We start from the raw sequence: 23,933 nt of genomic DNA, 5'->3' as shown, positions 1-23,933 counted from the left end.
AGTGCTCACCAAACCTTCCATGCCAAGCTAACCATAGCTACTGTGGACCCTTCCTCCTCCACTCACCAAGTGGACAGTGTAGATTACCCAATTGATTTTGGGACCAGTGGAAGGGTCACAGTGAGGGGAGGGAAAGTAAAGACCAGAAAGTCCTCCAAAGGATGGCCAAAGCCCATGTTCAGGTCACCTAGAAGTGGTGATCCATCAGGGAATGGAGTATGATGTCACAGCCAGTGGGATGGGGCCATGAGGGATCAGGGCATGTCAGGAGGACAAGGCCTGCCTCTACAGAACTGATGTCCACATGGAGAAGCCACTGGATGTGACACTGAGGCCATGTGCTCCTGAGAACAGCTACCTTCGAAATCTGGAAGGTCAGTCCAAGCAAGACGGCTGCTCATAGCCAGAGAAACAGATCAAAGCAGACCCTTCTAAAACAGTCAAAAAGAGACATGGGACATTTCCTCTTGGGAGCCACAACTGGGAACATCTTTGAAAGTTCAAGGAAGGCTCTGCCCACTTCTCCAAGGATAGATGCAGACTTGGGATGGAGGGAGACAGTTCCTAGGGGACACAGGGCTGGACCTGGCGGGTCTGGGAAGTCAAGGGGGAAAGTCAGATGTTTAGAACAATCCTAAAACCAAGCCAGGTTCCTACAAGACAAGGGGTGAGTCCTTACCTAGCCAGAGCAGGGGCAAGGGAGTGAGCATTGCAGGTCCACACTTCATCTGACCCCAGACCCTGCTGCCTAGTACTGGAATTAGAGACAGTCTTCCTGCCTTCATTTAGCATTGCATATTGGTTCATTATAAATGTTTGCATTGATTTTGATTCTTTAAAAGTGTCATGTAAATTAGTGTTTATCTTGATGAGTGACATTTCTGACACTACCTTGAAGTTTATACCCAAGCTCTGGCATGGGAGGTTAGGTAAGCACTTTGCGGGAAAGAAATAAGGGAGGTAGCATTCTAGCTGCCAGCTCAGGCTGCCATGACAGAATACCAGCCAAGGTGTTTATAGAAAATAGACAACTGATGACTCTCTCTCTCTCTCTCTGTCTCTCTCATTTCTGCTGCAGGCAAGAGCCTCAGACAAACTGATTCTTCAGTACCTGAGTCTAGCAAACTTGGGAACACAGTTCAAATAGGATGATTAGCCCATTGGGAGAAAGCTGACAGGTATCAGCTTCCTTCCTCAGGGTTCCATAGCTGGCCTGACCAGGACAAGCACCCCCCACCATGGGGACAGAATCGGAAAGGGTGTGGGCAGCTCAAGGGTCTGAGAATGGACACCCAGACCAAGAGAGGGATCACGCCACAAGTTATTGTGAATGCAGGGGCTCAGGGAAGTGATTCACTGTGCACATAAGAGCACACGTGCGCACACACGCACTCGCCATGGTTTCTCTCCCACCACCTTCCTTTTCCCCAGACGGACTGCAGTGGCCCCTTTGGACAGACTCTCTTATTCAAACCCCAGAACCAGTGACAGGCAGTGTGGGTCTTAGTTGGGGCCCTGCCCCAACCACTGCCTGTGCTGTGTGGTTTATCTCCTAACCTTCTGACTTGGACTGGTTGTTTATCTCCTAACATCATTAGCTCAGCCAGAAGCAGACTGGTGGGATGTTTATGCTGACCTTATCATTTCACACAGAGGAGGAGAGAAGCTAGAGGAAAACATGCCCACAGTGATTTGATTCTGCCTATGGACTCCATCTTTCCCCTGTTCTACTCAGTTGCTGGCTTGAGAAGGTAGTTGTGTTCTCTGTCATGTTTCACAGCAAGTGTCCCTTGTTCCCATCTCTCTCCTTGCTCACTGCTCAGCTTAGGGCTGGCTCAGAGGATGCCAGCATCTCTCTATTGTTGAAGAAAGGGACTTCCCTGTACTTATCACCAGGGAGCCATAATCCTCAGGCTTCCTGCAAGGAGGAAGCCCAGGCACTTTTGATCTGTCATGAGGTCTGCTGCATACTGTCTCAAAATCAGGCAGTGGGCTCTTCTGCTATGATCCCAGGCCCCTAACACCCACCCCCCCAACAGTTAGGGCTCTAACTCCCCTGGAGCCTGTCTGAAGTGGGATTTGCTTCCTGGACCTCTGAGCAATCTGACTTTCAGGTTGCAAGGCCTGCCTAGAAAGCAAGGACCTTTCTGCCCCACAAGGCACCCCAACCACATCTTTCTTAAAGAGCCTGTACATATAAAGTCAGATTTTTGAGATGCAAATCTCTTTAAATGCCAAACAAATCATTGAGTGTTGGGGACACAAAAACAGATGATTCCAGAATGCTGCACAAGACAGAGATACCTTCTCCTTCTTGGCGGCCTCCATCCTGGCTCTGTCATCCAGCATCTGCGCAGTAGCCAGCCCAGGGGAGCTGGGACCCCTCAGTGTTCCCCACCAGGTTTCCAAAGCAGAAATATCCCAAGCAGGTGTCACGGTCAGCGCTGGGCCTCCAGGAGAATGTGGTCCACCTCACACTGGTCTTGGGTTTGAGATTCAGTCACAGTTTCTTCCTTTTCATTGTTCTCTTCCGGACTCTTTCCCACTGAGGCCTTGTCAGGCCAGATGTTCTCTGGCCAGGGCCATGATAGCTTCGGGGCAGGGTCCTCAGTGAAGCTGACTTTCTCTGCAGCTGTGCAGAGATGCTCAGGCTTATGTCTTCTTGACACACTCAGCAGAAAAGGTCTCACCCTTTAGGTACTTGTAGATAGCTTTCAAGTAATGAGACCCCAGGTGACTGTGTCCCTAACACCCCAGCCTGCTTCCCTGGACTCAGTTACATTCAGTGCTTCCTGCTCTGGCCAGGTGTGGAACAGGGGACTTTCCTGCCAGGGCCTCTGTGCTCCTGCAAGGGCCCGTAGTTCCCATGGTGACCATTCTGTCATTAGAGCTACCATGCAGAAAACTGGGACTTAAAGCCAAAGGCCTCCATCCCCATCACCATGGTGATTGCTCTGTCACCTTGTCACCACAGTGACCGCCAGCCTGGTAAGAGGTTGCCACCTGCTCAGTTCCCAGGGGAAGCCCCTGCAGGGAAGACAGTCTCAAAATAAAGGCATCTGCCTTACTAATTCCAAATGCTCCTGAACCTGGCTCACCTGTTTCCTGTCTTCTCCTGTCTTGAAGCCTGAACCAGAATAGTGGGCCTGGTCCACAGGGACTGTGTGTTCCTCCTGCCCTGCTCAGAAGCTTCTCTGAGGATGCACCCCCACCCTCACCCTTGCAGCCCCAATGCCCCTGGAGAGGTCAGCCTGCACAATGAGATGACCTGGTGGGTGGAGCTGGAGGCCAGGATGCTGGAGCAACTTCACGTGCTAGCTTGCTAACTGTTCATCCAGCAGGTTGGAACATAACACAGTGTTTCTGGCCTAGGATGCTGAGATCTGGTATGGAGTTCACACTTACAGCCTTTGTCAGTTAGGACTGGTCATTTTCAAGCACTCAGTGTGACTTGAGTATTTTTGGTTGTGGGTACACAGCAAAGAGAGCTCTGGACCAAGCCCTGAGTTGGTCCAGCAACTGGACCAGTTCTGAGGCCCAGCAACTGGAGTGAGGAGGAGTGGCACTGAGATGTCTCCAGATGGACATACTAGTTCAAAACCAAACTCCTACTGGCTTGGTCATGGAGACAGATTCAGTTTTTCACTGTTACCAAGGACGCTGCTATAGAAATCTCAGTATTTCACCTGAGTAAACATGTTGAAAAGTTTTTTGTGTTTTTTTTCCTAGATGGTTCCTGGAAGCTGAATTGCTAATTCAATGCCATATATCTCTGACATTTTGGCATATGGGACTACATTACTCCTCAAGTGGCTTTACCGATTTCTTTTCTTCAGGTGCTGGGGATTGAACTTAGGGCCTTGTACATGCTAGGCAAGCGCGCTACCACTGAGCTACATCCCCAGTCCTTGTTTTTTTTTGAGGCAGGGTCTCATTATGTAGTTCAGATTACCCCCAAATTTGCAATTCTCTTTCCTTGGCCTCCTGAGGGCTAGGATTACAGGCATGTACCACTGCACCTGATTTACAACTTTATTAAGGCTTCTGCCAATATGTCCTAGTTAATCCTTGAGATGATACATCTCTATGGTTGTTTACTGATCTGACATCTTGTTTGAATGGCAAAATGCTGGATACCTTTTCACATTTTTTTCCAATACTGAGATATTTGAACTCAGGGCCTTCACCTTGAGCCACTCCACCAGCCGTATTTCTGTGAAGGGTTTTTTTCAAGGTAGGGTCTCGTGGAACTATTTGCCTGGGCTGGCTTCGAACTGCAATCCTCCTGATCTCTGCCTCCTGAGTAGCTAGGATTACAAGCGTGAGTCACTCGGGCCTGGCCACCTTTTCATTTTTTTGGTTATTACATTTCTTCTTTTAAGGGTGATTTGTTTATATTATAACTGTGCTGCTACTGAACTATTTTCTACCTATCAATTTGTGGAAATCATTTTTATGTTCAGTGTGTAATGTCTTATATTCTGTGTCTCCCAGTCTACTGCTAAACTTACAACTTGATTAACAGTGTCTTTTATCATACAAAAGTATTCACTTTTTATGAATTGCAATTTTGGTTTTGTTAGACTGAAAATCACAGAGAGATCAACAAAGAGATGACTTGCTGTCAACACACATCTATTCAGGAGACGAAACCTGTGGAGTGGGTCTGCAACAAGAGAGCTAAAGACCACTTCTGCTTATAGACTCAGGGTTTTATAGGAAAGGAAGGACCTGGTAAAGGGTAGGGGGACCTAGCTACTCAGGAGGCAGAAATCAGGAGGATTGTGGTTCTAAGCTAGCCCAGGCAAATAGTTTGCAAGATCCTATTTCAAAAATGCCCTACATAAAAAAAGGACTGGCTGAGTGGCTCAGGGTGTAGGCCCTGAGTTCAAGCCCCAGTACTGCAAAACAAACAAACAAACAAAAGGTAGGGGGAGTTTTTTCCACTATGGCTTGTACATTGCCCATTGCTAGGGGTAGTCAAGGAACTAGGCCTTTTGTCCATCATGGTACAGGTGCTGGGAACCAGGACATTTCAGTCATGGACCAATGGCAGCAATAGGAGTTTCTGGGGGTAGTCAAGGAGCTAGGTCTTGTGTTCTGGCACAGGTGCTGAGAAACAAGATGTTTCCCTTGGGGAGCCCGTCTCTACTGGAGCCAACAACTCCAGGGTTAAGCAGAGTTTAAGATGGCGTAAGTGATGTCAAGTTGAGACCTATCAGTTTTCTTATTTGGGGACTTCATGTCTTGTAAAGGAAAATATTTTCCACTCCCAAATTGTAAAAATGTTCTTTCACATTTCCTTCTAACATTTAAAAATAAATTTAAAAAATATGTCTAACACTTTAGTCATTCTGGGAATGTTTGTGTTAAATATACCCAGACATTCTCTCCATTCTTCCAAATCCTCTTATCTGCTCTCATAAGTCCTAGGGCAGCGTTTTTGCGCATGGTGTGAGATAGGAGCCTACTGGATGGCCAGTGCTGAGGCTTGGATCTTGTGCCTATCTGTTAACCAGTGGCTGCAGCAATGGGGCTGCTCCTTGATTGGCTAGGCCTGGCCATCATATGGTAGCAGGGCAGCCTGCCAGCCCATGCATAGCCTGCAGTGTAGTTTCCTTATGAAGACTTTTTCTCTGTGCTTTTTGCCATAATTTGTTAGGTTGTATTTGGTGTGCTCAGCTCTTCTGCGGACACATCTCATTTTCTCACCCTTCCTCTGCATCCTTTCTGTTCTCAGGTGGGGCCCAGACCCACTGAAACTCTGAGAGGAATACAGAGCTGTGGAGCAGAGGCTCTTCTCCTGCCCCTATTCATCTTCCCAGCAGACTTTCTTCCACCTTTTGTGTAGGGAAGTCCCACAGTCATCAGGTTCTGACAGGACAAGCTACCCACCCAAATGATCATGTGTCTCAATTCCAAATTCCTGGCCGATGTCCAGTGTGGCTAGCTCCCCAACTGGGGAGGGCTGTTTCTAGGACAAACACAACTTCTGGGAAACCCCTGCAGGGAAGACAGTCTCAAGGTAGAGGCATGTGCATCATTAATTCCAAGTGCTCCTGAACCTGGCTCACCTGGATCCTGTCTTTGTTGGCTGTGATTCCTTCCTGGCATAGCTAGTAGCAGAGCTCAGTTGTTTGGTGACTAACTATGTCTTCCTTCCCTGTGGTCTGTAGAACCCAGCAGGAGCTGGGACACTCACTGAGGGTCATGGGACTGAATGTGTTCCTGGGGGCTGGGTCAGTTGATGTTTCTAGTTCATGTCATCTCAATCTGTGCACTAGGCTGGAGGTGTAGCTCAGTGGCAGAGCATTTTGTGTAGCATGCATGAGGCCCTGGGTTCCATCCCTAGCAACACACGCACACACAGATGTGCAACTGAAGCTTAGTGACTTGTCAAGTCATGGAACACTGACCATTGTAATGGGTGCTCAAACTGTTTTTGCTGAAGAGCACTGACTCCTTATTTGGCCCCATAAATTAAACACAGGAGAAGAGCTTGCCATCCCTCGCTTCATTTTGTACCTATTGTCCTTTGCTCTGAGCCATTCTCTCCTGCAGCCACCTTGGAATCAAGGAAGGACAGGATGATCGATGACATCTTTATGAGAAGGGACTGAAACGTCTCATCAGGAACAGTGGAGACTTGCAGGACGGACACCCCTCCAAATGAGGACAATAACCTATAATGATGAGGCTGCACCCTGGAGCAGGAGCAGTCACCTCATGAGAACCAGATCACTGCCCTCAAGTGATGACAGCGATGACAACTTCTCTGGAACCTCTGTGGGAACCCTTGGACTGAGATAATGGTTAACCAGACCACACCTGTGACTGGGACTGTTGAACTATGCACACCTTTGTCTCCTGCCCCCAGTTTTTTGTCTACTTAAACCTATAGCTCATCTCTGTACCCAGAAGATGGCTGAAGATGGACTGAGTGCTCACTCTGCCTCTTCCCATGACATGTCCAGAGCTGTGTAATAAAATAAATCTTTCTCTGCTTTCACCATGCTTCTTTACTTGTCATATATGGGTAAGTGGCTGGATCTGGCATGTGGAATCCCAGGAGTTTGGGCCTGGGGTCCAAAACTCTGGTTTCAGCCACATGGGTGGCCCCTTTCAATGGTCCTTTCCTATATAAGCTGTCTCTCACATTATATGGAAAGACCCAGCTACCTGGCCATGGCTAACTGTGAGAGACTGTAGGAGTAGGGTCTGTGGCATAGCTGGGCTTTCTAGGAGTATGTTCCTTGAATGAATTTTCCCTGGTCCCCGGAGTTCTGCTGTGTTCCTGGGGTGGGCACCTCTTGTGATCTGGACAAAGCTGCAAAGGCAGGTGGGTATGCCTTTGTACCTTGATCAAATTCACCCCCTCTTGAATCATTCTCAGCAACATCCCCCCATTTTTTCTTTTTCCTTTATTGTTATGTTGGGTGCGGGTACATTGTGACATTTATATTTACAGAGCTTCTTACAATATATCAAATATATCATACTTGAATTCACCCCCTCCACTACTCTCCTTCAGCCCCTCTCCCCCAATTCCTGGAACAGTTTCAACAGGTATCATTTTTGCATTTACATACATGTGTATATATTATTTGTGCCGTATTAATCCTCCTACCCTTTTTCCCCTTCCCCTTCCCATTCCCACTGGTGCCAACTTCCCCCACCCCCCAGCAGAACCTGTTCTGCCCTCCTGTTCTCAGATTTTGTAGAAGAAAAAAAGATAAAAGATAAAAAGAAAAACATGACATTTTTGCTAGCTTGAGATAAAGATAGCTACACAGGGAGTTTCCTTGTGTTGTTTCCATGCATATGTGTATTACAACCCCAACTGGCTCATGTCTACCAGTCCTCTTCACTCCTCCCTAGTCCACTTCCCATGGTGGCCCCGGCCAGTTTAAGATTTCTATATTTATTCCAGTACAGAGAAAACATCAAACACATTCAAGTTTCTGGTTTCCTTCACTTGTCCTATTCCTCCTGTGCACAGTCTCCCCTTAGCGTGACTCATGTCCAGTAATATTGCTGCATTTGTTTTAGGTCTACAATCCGCATATGAGGGAGAACATGTGTCTTTTGGCCTTCTGAGCCTAACTTTACTTAAGATGATGTCCTCCAGTTCCACCCATTTACCTGCAAATGACAACATTTCATTTGTGGCTGAGTAAAAGTCCATTGTGTGTAAGTACCACATTAGAAAGGTGTTTTCAAGTTTAACAGATTGAAAAGAAAAAAAAAGGAGACTCAGAGAGGGGGACAGTTTGTTCACTCTTGTTGTTTTTGTGGTGCAGCAGTGCTCAGACTCAATTCAAGATGGGTGACAGAGTGAAAGACAGATCTTGCTTTTGTATTAATAATAATAATAACGAGCTTGGGAAGTCTGCAATTACATGACCCAGTGAGACTTCATCGTGGCACCAGAGACTCAGCAAGACCAGAGAGAAGTGGGGGAGAGGTGCTGTGATGGAGCCAAGCTGCAAGACAGTTTAAGCATTTTGGTGTTCACATTTGAACGCCAGCTGTGCCTCTTACCAACAATTTTCACAACCTGGTCTATGTCTATGTCTTTACAGTGATAGCGGTATCTTCCTGCCTTTGTGAAGATTCAATGAGGTAGCTCATAGAAAGTGCCTGGTACAGGGAAACCTCAGGACAGCCACTACTAGGTGTCAGATGGATACATTTAAATCTGTCCCATCCAAGCACTGTCCTCCTGGTCCTTGTGGACAGCTTTGGGTGGTGGAGGACCAGGGGCTCCAAGCGTTTTCCTTAGAAACGTCTCTCGTCTGCCTCCTGTAGGGCTACTGCGGCACTGCAGGCGGATGGGGCTGTCTGGTCAGGCTTAATGTGTCTACGTCTGGGGTAGCTGAGCCTGGATTCATGGCTGCTCCTGATATTTATCACTAAAATGGAGGGGATGTAGGAAAGCCTTTTGTACTTCTGCACTTGAAAACAACCAGAGGTTAGACTGATGCTTATGGTTTACTGAGAACGACCATGTGGGTGTTGCTTTGGGTGTCACTGCCCAAGAGTCAGGGATCAGATGCTTTCATGACCCGGAGAGGGGAGCAGAAGTGACCAGGTCGGCCCCAAAAGACACAGTGTGGCCAAAAAAAACACAACCAAAGAAACCCTACTCAGAGGGGCGTGGCCCGCTGCTCCCCGCGCGCTAAACGCAGCCTGGCTCGCGCGCGTACGCCCCACCCCTCGGGACAGCGCACTTCCGGCCGCTCCTCCCTGCACCTGCATCCGGGGCATGACGCGCGCGCGCGCGCGCGCACACACACACACACGCACACACACACACTCTCCCTCGCCCCCCCGTCGGGTGACGTACGCAGCCTCTGACCGGAACCGGAAGGGGACCCCGAGCCTGGAGGAAGAAGCCGGCGCGGCCCCGTCAGCAGCAGGCCGTTCCGAGGGGCGGCGGCCTCGCTGCGCGTCCCCGTGCGAGCCGGGGCCGCGGCGCCATGAAGCTCTACAGTCTCAGCGTCCTCTATAAGGGCGACCCCAAGGTGGTGCTGCTCAAAGCCGCGTACGACGTGTCTTCCTTCAGCTTCTTCCAGAGGTCCAGGTGAGGCGATCGGGGTGGCCGGGGGTGGGGTGCCCGGAGGGTCCTACAGAGGAACCCCGCCCCGCCCCCCCCCCAGCCATGGCCTCTTCCTCCGTTAGCGGTCTGGACTCTGAGGAATCCTAGAGCATCCCGTCGTGAAAGTCCGCGGCCACCCAGAATGTTGTTCTAGACTCAATATTTTCCGAATTTTCTGCCCTAAAATAATGAGAATGGGGATTTTGAAATAGTACAGATTTCTAAGGTTCACGCCCAAATGTTCTGGATGAGTAGGTTGGGTCACAGAAATGTTTTATTTATTTTTTGGCGGGACTGGGGTTTGAACTCAGGGTTTCACACTTGCAAAGCAGGTGCTCTGCCGCTTGAGCCACACCTCCAGTCCATTTTGCTCTGGTTGTTTTGGAGATGGGGTCTTGTGAACTATTTCTCCAGGCTGGCCTCAAACCTTGTTCCTCCCGATCTCATCCTCCCAAATAACTAGGTTCACAGGCGTGAGCCACCACGCCCAGCTTCAGAAACGTATATTCCCAACGCTTGGCACCCAGTGATTGATGGCAGGGAGCCTGGGTCTTGAGAGCCACCTGGTGTTTTCTCATGGGACTTTCCACCAATTCAGAATGATAGACATTGGTGTGTTCTTTTCATGACTGAAGTCACTGAGGCCCCAAGAGATTGTCCTCACCAAGCTAGGAGTGGAACCCAGATTATAGACTTGAACTGGGCACTGGTGATACAAACAGGTTCTACATTTAAGAGCTGGGACTGTAGGACTTACAGGGGTTTAGATGTGTCTGCATGCTTTGATTGCAGGAAGGTGTGTGTTAGAAGGCCCCAGACAGGTTCAGTCCATTAGTGGTAGGAGGCAGAGCGAGTCAGGCACAGAAGAAGGACCCGTAGGGTCAGCATCCATGGTCATCCTATCACAGAGTCTGGTGGGACCTGCCACTCAGATTCTGTTTTCATTGTTTCAGTACACCTGTATGTTCATCATGAGAGTGCTTTGCTAGTGGCTTGCTGGTTGGATCTAAAGCAATTTCTTTTATTTTGTTGAAACTTTCTGTTGCTTTAGGGTTTTTTGTTTTTTGGGGTTTTTTTGGTAAAATACACATAAAATATTTGCTATCTTAACTATTGTAAGTGTACAGCCCGCTGGTAATAGACACATCCATAATGTTGTGCAGACATCAGCAGTGTCCAGTTTTTCATCTTGTGAAACTGAAACTCGGTGCCTGTTAAATGCCACCTCCCTCCTTCTCTGGCCCCTGGCAACCGCCCATTCTACTTTCTGTCTCTGTGATTTTGACCATTCTAAGGCCCTCATGTAAGTGGAATCATACAGTATTTGTCTTTTTGTGTCTGGCTTATATCACTTAGCATAATATCCTCAAGGTTCAACCATGTTGTTACATTTATCAGAATTTCCTTTTATTTTGAGGCTGATAATATTTAATTGTACATATACACATCCATCTACCAGTAGACATTTGGGTTGCTTCCACATCTTAGCTATTATGACTAATGCTGCTGTGAAATGGGTGTGTAAATATCTCTTTAAGATCCTGCTTACAGTTTTCTTTGGTATATACCCAGAAGTGGAATTGTGGCATCATCTTTTGACTCAAAGTTCTTGTTACTTAGGTTTACTTTCCCTGGTCTCAGTTTTCTTCTCTGTTATTGCGCTTCTCTGATGGAAGTTTTGGTGTCAACTTGGCCCTGGTTCTTTTTCCTTTTTCCTTTCCATTTATGCTGAAGATTCTCAGAGATTTCACTGTAGAGCTTACACCTTCTTTGGGATACACATGCTAGTCTCAGATGACTTAACAATAACAATACTAAAGGGACATCTGTACCAGTGTAGAGATGCTCTAGCTGAGCCCATTTTCTCATAAGACCTCACTTCCATAATTACCAGACCCCAAGCTTAAAACCTTTGAATAGTTTCTTAGCTTTTCTGGCACTGTAGACAGGCTCTCAAAATTAATGCAGTTCTTCCTTTGTCTAGTTGTAGCCCTACTGTAAGTACTGTCTCTTTTTAGTTTTATTTCAAAGGCTTCCTTGTTTGAGGACTTGACTTTTCTAAGATTATTTTCTCCTTTTCTCTGATTATTTTGATCATGCTATTCCCTCATGTTAATAATAGCTTGTAATACTGTGTGCCAGGCATTGTGCCAAGTGCTTTACATGTGTTAACTCACTTAACTGTCATGCCAGTTTTGATATTACTAGTGAGGCACAGCATGGTAATTTGCCTGACATCTAGAAAGAGTTAAGGAGTTGGGTCTTCAGACTTTGTATGGCTCTGCAGGAGTCCTGTTTGAACTCCCAATTAAGGACCCTGCTCTGATGGCCTTGGCTTGAGGTTCCCTCTTAGAATCTGATCTGCTGGCTGGACCATCTTCTATGACTGTTTCATTTTGGGTTAATCCCTTTGTAGAGCCCATGACAGGCCTTCTCCCTCTCAGACTTTGTACGAGCTATTTCCCACTTTCCTGTCTTGGCTAAGCCATTTCCTTCCATTACTTCCAGAATGTGTGGGCCCCAGCAGACCTGAGTAGCACTATGATATTGCCACAGTAATAACTGGTTGTGTACCTGCCTGACAAAACTAGTGTTTTCCTAGAGCAGTTTATATTTGTCTTGCTTCTTGGATGTTAGTGGATTTTGGGAGCAGGAACTGCCTCCTACTTTTCCACTGGGTCCCAAATCATACCCTTACCAAAATGTTAAATTGACTGTAGCCAGAAGAAAATTCCCCAGAAGTCTGGAAATGGGTTGTGTGATGAGTTAGGTGGGAAACAGATGTGACTTGAAAGGTGGCATCTATGTTCCCGTTCATTTATAGTGTTTATATTTGTTACTAAAGTTAGGAGGGAAAGGAATGACTCCTTAACTTACAAGCTCAGAGGTCACTTTGTATTGTGCTGGGGACAAGTGATAAGAATAAGATAATATATGTTGTGTTTCTTAGCGTTCAGGAATTCATGACCTTCACAAGTCAACTGATTGTGGAGCGGTCAGCAAAAGGCAGCAGAGCTTCTGTCAAAGAACAAGGTAAGAGGGCTTTTCAGCTTCTAAGTGTGTGCTGGCCTGGCTGCCGCATCGCACACAGCCTACAGCTCTTTCAGTGCTAGGTGGGGTGCCACAGGGACCCAGCTCCTGCTAGCTTGTTCTCTCCTCTCCTCCTCCTTTTCTTGTTTACACAGAATTCTGTGCCCACTGTTGATGTTTAAGCTTGCTGGATAAAATTACCTCTTAGGCTTGAACTCACTTAAGATTATAGTCTGATTCTCCAGTAGATCTTAGCCAAAAGGCTGAGAAGTGATAGGGTCTGATTGTCATAGAGCAATAAGCAGTCTTCATATTCTTCCCTGTCTCCTCAAGAAAAGATTTTCAGCTAGCACTCTTGAGGTAATACTGCATTCTGTACTCCTTAGATTTTTTTTGACTAGGAATCTGGAAACTCATTCTTTTCTCATTTTCGTTAACTCAGGTTTTATGAAACAGTTTTTAAGCATTTATTTTAAACTTGTAAATTACATGGATTTTTAAGAAAAGTTACATGAATTTCATCAGGCAGAAACAAAGACCACCTCACACGTGCACTGACCTTATGTCACTTCATGTGAAGTTACTGGATTGATGATATAACTATTAGTTATGCCACAAGCAGTATTGAGTGTGTATATTTCACGTGTGATCTCTGTGCTGTGAATATCACAGAGGTGAAATTGAATCATGAACATTGCAGTTTTCTCTTCTCAGTTTCCTTCAGATGGTCTTTCCCAGCTTTATTACTTAAAGATCACTCCTCAGACACTGACCAGCTTCTCGGTTTCTGTGTGCACTTCGACCCTGTGTTTGAATCTCATTGATTTAAGAATGTATACAAAATCATTCGCTGCCTCATTCCTATTCTTGCTGATCTCTGCCCTCTTCTGATATCAGGGGCTCACAGTCTTTCCCTCCCTTTTATTTCCCTATGGTTTAGCATCAGAATCTTCTGGGTCAGATACATAAGGACAAGAAGGTTCTTATTTGTAAGCTGTGGTTAACTGTCATCTCTGACCCTTTTCAAAGTGATGAATATTGTTAGTGCTGTGGATTGTGACTATTTTGCAGACGCCCATCACAGTCCATGTCCTTTGATCGTATGACAACTTGTGTCAGCAATGGCTAATTTTTTCCTAGACAGTTCCCCCCAGTTACCAACCACAGGCTGGGATAGGTCAAGCAGTGTTGCCACAATTGGTAGACTGAGGCCCTGGGAGTTAATATCCTGTCTTTTGGTCACTCTGAATGGTTTTCAAAGAAAATAGAAGCTGCTTGACTTGTCCAGGGTCCCCTCAATTTGGGAGCAGCACAGGGCCTTTAGAAGGCTGTTAGTTGCCAAGACACAACCAGGCCTGACCTTACTCAAGGAAGTGACCTGGAAATGCTCCTGGGGGTTTATTTCCTGGATTGTGTTTTCTCACACTAGCAGCTCAGTGCAACCTTGGCTTTGCATATGAAGCCTCTGGGCTCTGCTGGACCTAAGCGGGTATTGGGCTAGCTTCTGTCTATAATCTGTGAAGCTGTGCTGCAGAACATCTCCACAGACTTCATCCAGAGCAGCTGAGCTATAAAGTGGCTTCAGAATGGCTTCATGTGACTCAAAAAGCAGGAGCCAGCATTGCGATTCTTCGATTTGGGGGATTAAAAATAGTCTGAAGCCCTCACGCCACCCTCACATGTATGATCTCTTGTCTTCTCCTTAGAGTATCTATGCCATGTCTATGTCCGAAATGACAGTCTTGCAGGTGTGGTCATTGCTGACAGTGAGTACCCATCCCGGGTGGCCTTTACCTTATTGGAGAAGGTAAGTGTGTGATTTGGCTGGACTGGACTAGGCGGACAAGTGTAGAGCATGGTGGACAGTGCCTGAGGCACAAGGGATAATTGGTCCAAAGACCACGTTTTCATCCATTGCTCCTGCCCCAGACCAGGAAAGAGTGACTTCCCTGACAGATTCCCTCACTCGTGCTACCTCTGTCCCTCACATGACCCATGTCCTGACCACTGGTTGTGGTACCTTTGCTGGAACAGGGCCAGCTATGCCTGGGACACTCAGAGTTGCCATTCTCCTCCCTGCACTTGTGCTGAGGGTCCCTTGCTCTCTCCACATTGCTTCTGTAGTCACGGCAGCCTTTCCCAATGGAGCTGGTTGGGCAGCTGAACATTCATTTCCTTGTGTGGTTCTAACTATAAACTTTAAGTCAAGGGCTTCACCCCATCCCCCAGCACTAAAATGCCCCAAGTACCTGATACCGGTCGCTTACCTCCAAAGACCTCCTTCACTTTTTTGAAGAATTACTTGGAAAATTAGAGGGCCAGTGGCCTTTGCCCTGGAAATCTGTCCTTTAAAACATGAACATTAGGTTGGGATGTAGTTCAGTGGTAGAGTGCTTGATTAGCTTGCTCAATCCCAGCACCAAAAAAGAAAAGACAAAAAAAAAAGGGCTGGGTATACTTCACTTTTGATTCCTGGATGATTACTTAGGAAGTATTTGGAAAGAGGAACTTTAGCCTGGACTGTTGTCTTCTTCCCTCTCTGGGCTCTGGGGAGCCTGGGAGCCTCATTTGGGGTGAAGTGCTGAGGGGTGCAGCCCTGTCACAGAGGGTGCTGGTGAGCACAGGTGGGATATTTGTTGAAGTTTCTTTGTCTTGCAGGTATTAGATGAATTCTCCAAGCAGGTCGATAGGATAGACTGGCCAGTAGGATCCCCTGCTACAATCCAGTACACAGCCCTGGATGGTCATCTTAGTAGATACCAGGTAGGTTTAAACAAGTATCCTGTAGCCATGTGGCCCAGAATGTGTGTGATACTGAAAAGGCCAGCCACCATGATAGTTTATTTCTGGTAACTTCTGTTGCTAGTCTTTTCTCCCAAACCTTCAGTTTGAAAAACACAATCACTTTCAGATCTGGGAAGCCAAGCTGTAAGCAGGCTTTTTGTTTTTCTGTCCGGTGTTTAAATAGGCTGTGTCTTTTCATTGTGAAAGTTGGTCCACATTCCTTGGTTTGTGCTTACTTACAGGTAGCCACTCCAGTCCTAACTTTGTTCTTATTCTGGCTCTTTCCTAGAACCCTCGAGAAGCTGACCCCATGAGTAAAGTGCAAGCTGAACTAGATGAGACCAAAATCATTCTGGTAAGCAGGAAGGCGAGGAGCAAACCTGAGAATTGAAGGGCAGAAGGATATGGCACTGGCCAAGCATTCTCCATGGAATGTTGATTGCCACCCCACCTCCCTCATTAGACTGTCCCTTCCCTGCTCTGTCTTGGTTCATAGCACCCACTGTTTGGAGGGAACCAAGCTGGGAAACAGTGTGTCCCTTCAGTCTCCTCCCTATGACCACTCCTTATCTGGCAGTTACAGAGTTCTGATGGTGTGACCTCCAGTAGTACTTCATTTCCATTACCTGTAACCTTTGTTAGGTTACCTGTCAATCTCTGGTCCAAGGGGGCACACTGATGCACAGTGCACTGATCAGAGACAACTGTGTTCTGTGTCATGGGCTTGTTTTAGTTGAGTTGGAACCCCTGCATTTTTATTTGGAATCTACTGATTTGCACGCTGCTTCAACTTTGTTTGAATTCTCCACACATGTGAATGTGAGCAGCCATCTGTTTTCCTCCTCAGGTTTGCTCCCTGTGGCCTTTGTTTCTAACTGGTTCCCTCACCTCCCGTCTGTCCACCCAGTCAGTAGACATTGACCTGTCATTCCTCTGTAAAGTCCTTCACCAGCTCTCACATCTGTTCAGGATAATTGCACATGCCCCCCAACAGTCTCTTGTCCTCTTCTACACCCATTTCTGCTCAGCTTACGTGCAAACACCTCATGCTCAGGCCTTTCCAAAGGTCACTGTTGCCACTGCTTGTGTGCACATTTCCCTGACCAGCATGTGAGTTCCAGGGACTGATTTTCCATCCCTGCCCACTATACAATGTCTAGCTTATGCTGGTACTTACTGATATGAAGCTCAGAAAACAAAACAAAAAAAACACCTCTGATAACAAGATTTGCTGATGACACTGGCATAGTTTTAGCAGGCATAAGCATCTCCTGGTCTGAAGCTAGTTGGTCTGGGAGGTGCTTGAGGACCTGTATTCTATGAAAAGCAGGGCAGGCCCAGCACTCAGGAGGCTGAGGCAGGAGGATCACAAATTTGAGGCTATCCCGAGCTACTTAGTATGTTCCAAGGAAGATCGGACTACATAGGGAGACCCTGTGTTAAAATAAAAAAGTAAGTGGATAAATAAAGCAGCCCAGGATCTTCAAACATAGGCCTCTTGTGGTACTAGGGTTTGAACTCAGGGTCTTGTGCTCGCAAAGCAGGCACTGTTTTACTTGAACCATGCCCCCAGCCCAAACACAGGTGTTTGGATCACGCTCTGAATAACACAGCTTTGGAATGAAAAGTGTATTGGGCTTTCTGACCTCTGAGGTGGGTTTCTCCTCATTTTCTGCCTAAGTCCTATCTCTTCCTTGTGCTGCTTGAGTGTGAGTCTGACACCCTCAGAGCCTAAGATACCAGGATATCCACTGTCTCTTCCACCAGAGAGCAGATGAGCCATGCTTACCCAGCCCTGTTCTGGCTGCAGTTGTGACATCTGGATCATTCCTGTCCATACCCTAATCCAGCTGACACTAAGGCACAAGGCCTAGCACATGTTAGGCAGGCATTCTACTGCTGAGCTATACTGAGCTATTTCCAGCCCTCTGGCTAGGGTTTTATTTATTTATTTATTTATTTATTTGTTTATTTTTGTGGTACTGGGGTTTGAACTCAGCTTTATGCTTGCTAGGCAAGCACTGTACCACTTGAGCCAGTTTGCCAGTCCTGGGCTAACTTTTCATGTTAAAATCTGCGTGATTCAGCTGTGTGTAGGGATAAAGTACACGCCTGCTAATTCCTCAGCTGGTGCTATTTCCCATTTGTGTACTGCTGCTCTGGTAATTGCCCTCTTGGGAGAGAAGTGGCTATTCTGAGGGCTTCCATCTCTGTACCCCTTCAGAAAGGGCTTGTTATTCCTGTTTTCCAAGTGCAGAGTTGGCAGTGATGACATTTAGGATATAGCCCTTTTATGGAAGCAGGACATGTTCTGGCATGGTGCTGTCAGTAGGAATATAATACACTGTATATACAAATCGTGCAATTCTGAATTTGATGGGAGCCATATTTTAGAATGATGAAAGGAGTTGAAAGTTATTTTAATAATATTTTTTGTTTAATCCTGTTTGTCCACATCTTACCTTCACATGTAACCAATATAAAAGTCCCAAGGAAGGTATGTTGCATGTCAATCCTGAATCTTTGAAATCTGGTGTGTTTGCAATTGAAACACATCTGTTTGGACTGTTCTCTTCTCAAGTGCTTGAGAGCTGTTTGCCCAGATCAGACAGTACAGCTTTCCCACTGTGTTACTTTCCTGTGGCTGATCACTGTTATGCACAGACTGCAGAAGTGTATTCTGTCTCAGTTTGGAGGCCAGAAGTTTGAGATCAAAGCATGGGCAAGGCTGGTTCCTTTTGGAGGCTGTGAGAGTCCATTCAAGGCCTCTGTGCAGCCTTTGGTGTGTACTGGCAGTACTTGGTTTGTAGACACCATCACTCCAATTTCTCCTCCGTGTCTGTTTCTGTTTCCTCTTAGAAGTCATGGCAGTAGGGCCCATCCTAATCCAGCATGACTTCATCTTGTGTGTGTGTGTGTGTGTGTGTGTGTGTGTGTGTTTTATTTATTTTTATTAGCATATTATAGTTTTACAAGGTGATACACTATGATATTTACAATGTGCTTACAATGTATCTTAAGATTCATCCCCCTCCATCCTTCTCCCTCATCCCTTCTCCTACCCTTCATGGAACAGTTTCATCCGATCTCATTGTTCTGTTTTCATACATGAACGCAAAATAATTACATCATGTTCACCTCCTTCACCCTTTCCTTATGCTCCCTCTCCCATTGGTACCTACCTCCTGGACAGGACCTGTTTTACCTTCCTGTCCTTTTTTTAAAAAAAAAAAAAAAAAAAAAAAACACCATTTTTGTTAGTATATGTTAGTTATATAAGGGTTTCATTGTGACATTTCTGTATGTTCATGTTTTATGCCCTGAATTTGTTTTTCCCCTCCATTATTCTCCCTCCTACCTCTGAAGAAGTCACCCTTCTTCAGGTTTCAGTGTTCCATGTTCCTACTTGTATGGAAAGTATACCAACCATATTCTCTCTCCTTTGCTTTCTTCTTTTCTTTCCCCTCCTACTAGTGCCCTTCCCTTAACATAACCTGTTCACATTCCTCTCCTTCATTGTTTAAGTGTCTGTTCGTTTTTCAGTGGGGTTTTGCCTTGGTATTTTAACTGTAAATATATTGTACTTAAATCAGTCTTACCCTCTCCACTACCCTGCCTCTCCTTTTTCCCCTACCTGGTGGTGTTCACCAGTTTTCGGTGCATTGTGTTGTGATTTGTACCTACACCGACGTGATGTGTTTTGTTATTATTCACTCTATCATTCTTTTTTTCTTTTCCTCTTTCCTTAGTTTCCTCTAACACTCCCACTTTTGGAAACATGTTCTGTGTATCTATATATCTGTATCTATCGATCGATCTATCTATTAGATCTATCATCCACATATGAGAGAAAACATGAGACCTTTGTTTTTGTGAGCCTGGCTAGCATCACTTACGGTAATGTTCTCCAGTTCCATCCAAATCTGCAAATGACAAAATTTCATTCTTTTTTATGGCTGAATAAAATTCCATTGTATATGTACCACATTTTCTTAATCCATTTATCAGTTGTAGGGCATCTGCGCTGTTTCCATGGCTTGGCTATTATGAATAATGCTGCAGGAAACAAGGGTGTGTATAAGTGTCTTTATTGTATCCTGACTTAATATTCCTTTGAATGTATCCCTAGGAATGGTATTGCTAGATCATATGGCAGTTCTGTTTTTAGCTTTTTGAGGAACTGCCTGTTTTCCAAAGTAGTTGTACTAGTTTACATTCCTATCAACAGTGTATGAGATTCCTTTTTCCCCCGCATCCTTGCCAACATTTATTATTTGTGTTTTTGATGGTAGCCATTCTAACAAGAGTGAGGTGCAATTTTAATGTGATTTTGATTTGCATTTCCTTTATGGCCAGTGATCGTGAGCATTTCTTCATGTGTTTTTTCAGCCATTTGGACTTCTTCCTTTAAAAAAGCTCTGTTCAGCTCATTTGCCATTCCTTCATTGGGTCATTGATTCTTTGGGAGTTTAGTTTTTTGAGTTCCCTGTATATTCTGGTTATCAATCCCTTGTCACATGTACAGCTGGCAAAGATTTTCTCCCATTCTGTGGGCTGCCTCTTTAATCTGGTGACCATTTCCTTTGCTTTTTAGTTTCATATAGTCCCATTTGTCAATCCTTTCTCTTATTTGCTGAGCCTTCGGAGTTCTATTTAGAAAGCTATTGCCTGTGCCTGTAAGTTCCAGGGTATTCCCTGCTTTTTCCTGAACTACCTTCAAAGCTGCAGGCCTTATGTTAAGGTCCTTTATCCACTTTGAATTGATACTTGTACAGGGTGACAGTCATGGATCTAGTTTCAGTTTTCTATATGGCAGATACTCAGTTTTCCCAGCAACATTCGTTGAAGAGGCTGTTTTTTTCTCCATCATTTGTTTTAGGTGCCTTTGTCAAAAATCAGGTGGGAGTAGCTGCATGGATTAGTGTCTTCCTCTAGAGCTCCCTCCCCCACCTCCAGTGTGTGTATGTGCTCACACACAAGTATAAATATGTATATGCATGAGCTTTCCTAGAGAAGTGCTCATCTAAGTCTGTGCTAGGGAAGTTTTGGGGTGAGTGAGAACTCCTGGATTCCATGGGAATGCCACTAAGACCTTTTCCACCAACTAAAATGTTAACTCTTCTGGGACCCAGTCCCAGTGCTTGGAGAAGAGCCCAGAGAGGTGCTTCTCCAGCCACTGAACTTCTACAAGGGGCTCTTGTGAACAGTCACTTACTGAACACAGCAAATAATTTCTTCTCTCTTTTTTTGTCCAGCACAACACCATGGAGTCTTTGTTAGAGAGAGGCGAGAAGCTCGATGACTTGGTGTCCAAATCGGAAGTTCTGGGAACACAGTCCAAAGCCTTCTATAAAACTGTGAGTAGCTGCTGCCTGGTCCTTCGGGCACCCTTCCCACATAGCCATTGCAGCCTGTTTCTTCTGGCACTCTCCACTAGGAACAGGTCCTTCTTAGTTTATATAACTAAGGTGGGTTTTTTTGCTCATTTGTTCATTTTGTGTTTTTTTGATTGTTGGTTTTTTGTTTTTTCCTGATACTGGGGTTTGAAATGAGCTAGCTACCTCCCCAGCCCACTGGAGGAATTTGGGTTCCATTCGTTGGGGAATGGTAGCCTAAGGCAAGTGCCCCAGACCATGGTGATTTGGGACAGATTCACTTGGACACTTTTTGCTGTGCTCTGATGTGCTGTCTTTGGAGCCCAAACCCCCTCACCACATTGATTCCAGTTCTGATCACTAGGGTCTGCCCTCATGCCTCTGTTTGCTGAGTAGTTAGGCTTAAGTCCTAGCGGCAGCTCACCATTTGCAGGAGGTTCTGTTGTGTTGGCAGGACAGCTCCTACTGGCTGCCTGTTTCTGTCCAAGCAGTGCTCACATTTCCCAATGTGGATAGGCACTCTTGGCCCATTGGTGGACAGTAGTAGATGAGCCAGTGCATGCACATTGGAGGGAGATGGCTAGGTGGGGTTAGGAGGACAGAAAACCCAAGAGGAGGTGTGACAGCCATTTTGTCGCCACAAAAATGTGAGCAGGAGCCATATCCGTTCTCTGGAAGACCATCCTCTAGGAAATGACACTACTAGGATGGTCAGGTAGCATTGTTGGAGGACAGGAGTGGGGACATTGTTACTCAGCCAGTTCAATCTGCATTATTGGTCTTTTGCTTGTACCTGGCCTAACAGGAATTTTATCCACTTTTGATGGCATTAATGAGATGTAGGGGAAAAAAAAAGATAAGAATCTCAGACTAGCAGTGGAAGCTGTGTGGTGTGATCTACTGGTGGGCAGTCCTCCTTCCTGGTTAGTTCTAGTTTCTCAGTCAGACTGCTTCTGGTGGCACTCTGCCTGCCATACCTGCTGGGGTTGGGACCACCCTCCCCCCGCCTCCTTCAGCCCCTCTTTTTCTTTCAAGGCCCGGAAACAAAACTCGTGCTGTGCAATTATGTGACACAGCCCACAGAGGCCCGGCGCTGGATTGTCACTTCACATCAGAACTGTTGCAGCCCCTGGAGAAGACAAACCCTAAAAGAAGACCTAGAGTTGGGCAGACTGGCTATTTTTATTTTGAAGTTCCCAGGAGGAACTGAGGGGTGGTGGAAGGGTGGGGAACATTCAAGTTCCTATGTCTGGTTGTGACTTTTGGGAAGAATTTGAGACCCCCCACAAAGGTGTATTTTTGGGCAAATGAAACCATAAACTCTGATGGCTCCTATAGATGTAAATGCTAGCTCTGGAAGGCTCTGTGGGAGGGAGTTCAGAGCCAGCTCTTTCTTGACCCTTGGTGTGTCTTTGATTTCATTTGTGCATTAATGATATTAACTTTTCAGTGAGTGGGGTGGGGGAGGGGTCCCTGGGGATAGAGCTGGGGTGGGCAGAGTTTGAATGGTCACTGTGGGAAAGGGGTAGCCCACCATGGTGGCCAGAGCTGTGTGCTGGGTTAGTGGTTCAGGGCAGTGGTCACAGTGTCTCACAAATTCTGGGCCTGTTTTGCTTGCCTGCCTGCTAGGATTGGCATGTGCCAAGGGCAGGTCCATCCTAAAGCACCTTCCATCCCGTACCACAGCGGTGACTTGTGGGAAATGTTTGGAAGTAGCTGAGGTGGGTAGGATATGCAGGTCATGATTACACCAGCCAGCAAGCTGGGGGTTCAGCCCATAAAACGGGTGTTCTCCCAGTGTTTGGATGGTCAGTTGTGAGTGTTCATCTTCAGGGAAGATTCAGACACAGGTGCCCTCAGCTGCCCAGCATGGAGGCACACCTGCCTGGGCTTGCACTTGGACTTTGAACATCAAGATCAAAGTAATGGGTGCTGTCGTCTCTCAGAACAGCCTCTCTGACTACAAGACTCCCTTGGCAACTGCCTGGGGTCTGCACATCTAAACAAGTCTCTGTGTCGGGGAGGGGTCAGCAGCCTGAAGAACCAGTGTCCACCTGTGGTCTGTTGGGTACCTACTTGCAAGACCCCTGGTTAAAGGCAACTGTAGGGGTGGTAGCCTGAAAGATTGGTCTGCGTTCATGCCCACCCCAAGCAGGAACCACTGGGGCCCTGAGGCCCAGCCCTGGAACCAGGCTGCAGCAGCTCAAGGGGTGGGCCTGGGATGGGGTGGACCCAGGATGTGCTGGGTCCCAAACTGCCTCTTCGTGCCCCACTGCTCAAGTTGCACCACTGAGGTCCTGTCACCACAGAACCTCCTGCTGGGATGGTGTCAGCTATGAGTTTTGAACTAGTGCCATCCTTGGGAGCCCTGCCCCTGAGCATCCATATTGTTGAGCACTCCCACGAGGGCAGTGGGTGGGTAGGAGAGGGGGTCTACCATGGGTTCTGAGGTCCCCATCCCCTGGTTAATTTACCAGGAGTGGCTGCCTTGTCATTTTCTTACTGCCACGGACATCTCCAGCTCAGGGCCCCAAGAAAGGCACAAACCTAGTCAGCTTGCTGGTACCTGAGGTGGAATGAATGGGCCTGGACCCTGAAGAAGGAAAGATAAGATGGTGCTTCTCCTACCTGCTCTGGAGGAATGGAGGTGTGAGTGGGGAAAGAGGAAGAGACTGTCACCTATATCTGGCTGCCCTACTGCAGCAGGGTGGGAGTGGGTGGGTTTGACTCCACCCTGGAATGGATGGATGGATAGCTTGCCCTGCATTTCCCTGCTCCTCGTATTCTAATGTTGAGTCATTTGGCAAGAGTGTATTTTAATAACTGCTGCCTAATTTCTCTGTGTTCTAAGAGGATACTGTCTAGATAAAAAAAGTCTTTTGAAATTCCATTGTGGTCCTGTGCTTTGTTTGAGCTTCAGGGTGACTCTTCCCAAGTCCAGTCCCTGGAGGGAGAGGCCAGGTGCTGTGCACCTGCAGGTGTCAAGATCCTAACCAGGAAATGTAGCTCCAGGGCCAGCACCTTAACCTTTCTTCAGACCTTTTTTACTATTAGCAGGTGAGGGAGCCCTAGAGCAGGAGTTCTGTTTGCTCTGAATCCTGTTCTCTAGTCCACAACCTGGAGACCAACCTGGAGATCTTCCCAGA

General features: G+C 46.6%; 1 protein-coding gene across 2 annotated transcripts; it reads left to right on the top strand.

Annotated features, from left to right (window-relative positions):
- Positions 1-9,324: 9,324 nt before the first annotated feature.
- On the top strand, positions 9,325-23,675 carry Ykt6 (YKT6 v-SNARE homolog). Of its 2 annotated transcripts, none has more exons than XM_020163025.2 (7): positions 9,325-9,583; positions 12,549-12,631; positions 14,335-14,435; positions 15,287-15,391; positions 15,702-15,767; positions 20,668-20,769; positions 21,823-23,675. In XM_020163025.2, exons 1-7 carry the CDS (start codon positions 9,480-9,482, stop codon positions 21,856-21,858), a joined length of 597 nt encoding a protein of 198 aa, XP_020018614.1. In that variant the 5' UTR covers positions 9,325-9,479; the 3' UTR covers positions 21,859-23,675. The 2 variants fall into 2 exon arrangements, with proteins under 2 accessions (XP_020018614.1, XP_073921542.1); XM_074065441.1 differs by having other exon boundaries at positions 9,442-9,583; positions 12,556-12,631.
- The last annotated feature ends 258 nt before the right edge of the window (positions 23,676-23,933 follow it).

This window comes from Castor canadensis, chromosome 2, assembly GCF_047511655.1.
Source record: "Castor canadensis chromosome 2, mCasCan1.hap1v2, whole genome shotgun sequence".
NCBI classification, from domain to species: domain Eukaryota; kingdom Metazoa; phylum Chordata; class Mammalia; order Rodentia; family Castoridae; genus Castor; species Castor canadensis.
Note: the sequence above shows the minus strand (reverse complement) of the source record. Positions and strands in the feature narration are given on the sequence as shown.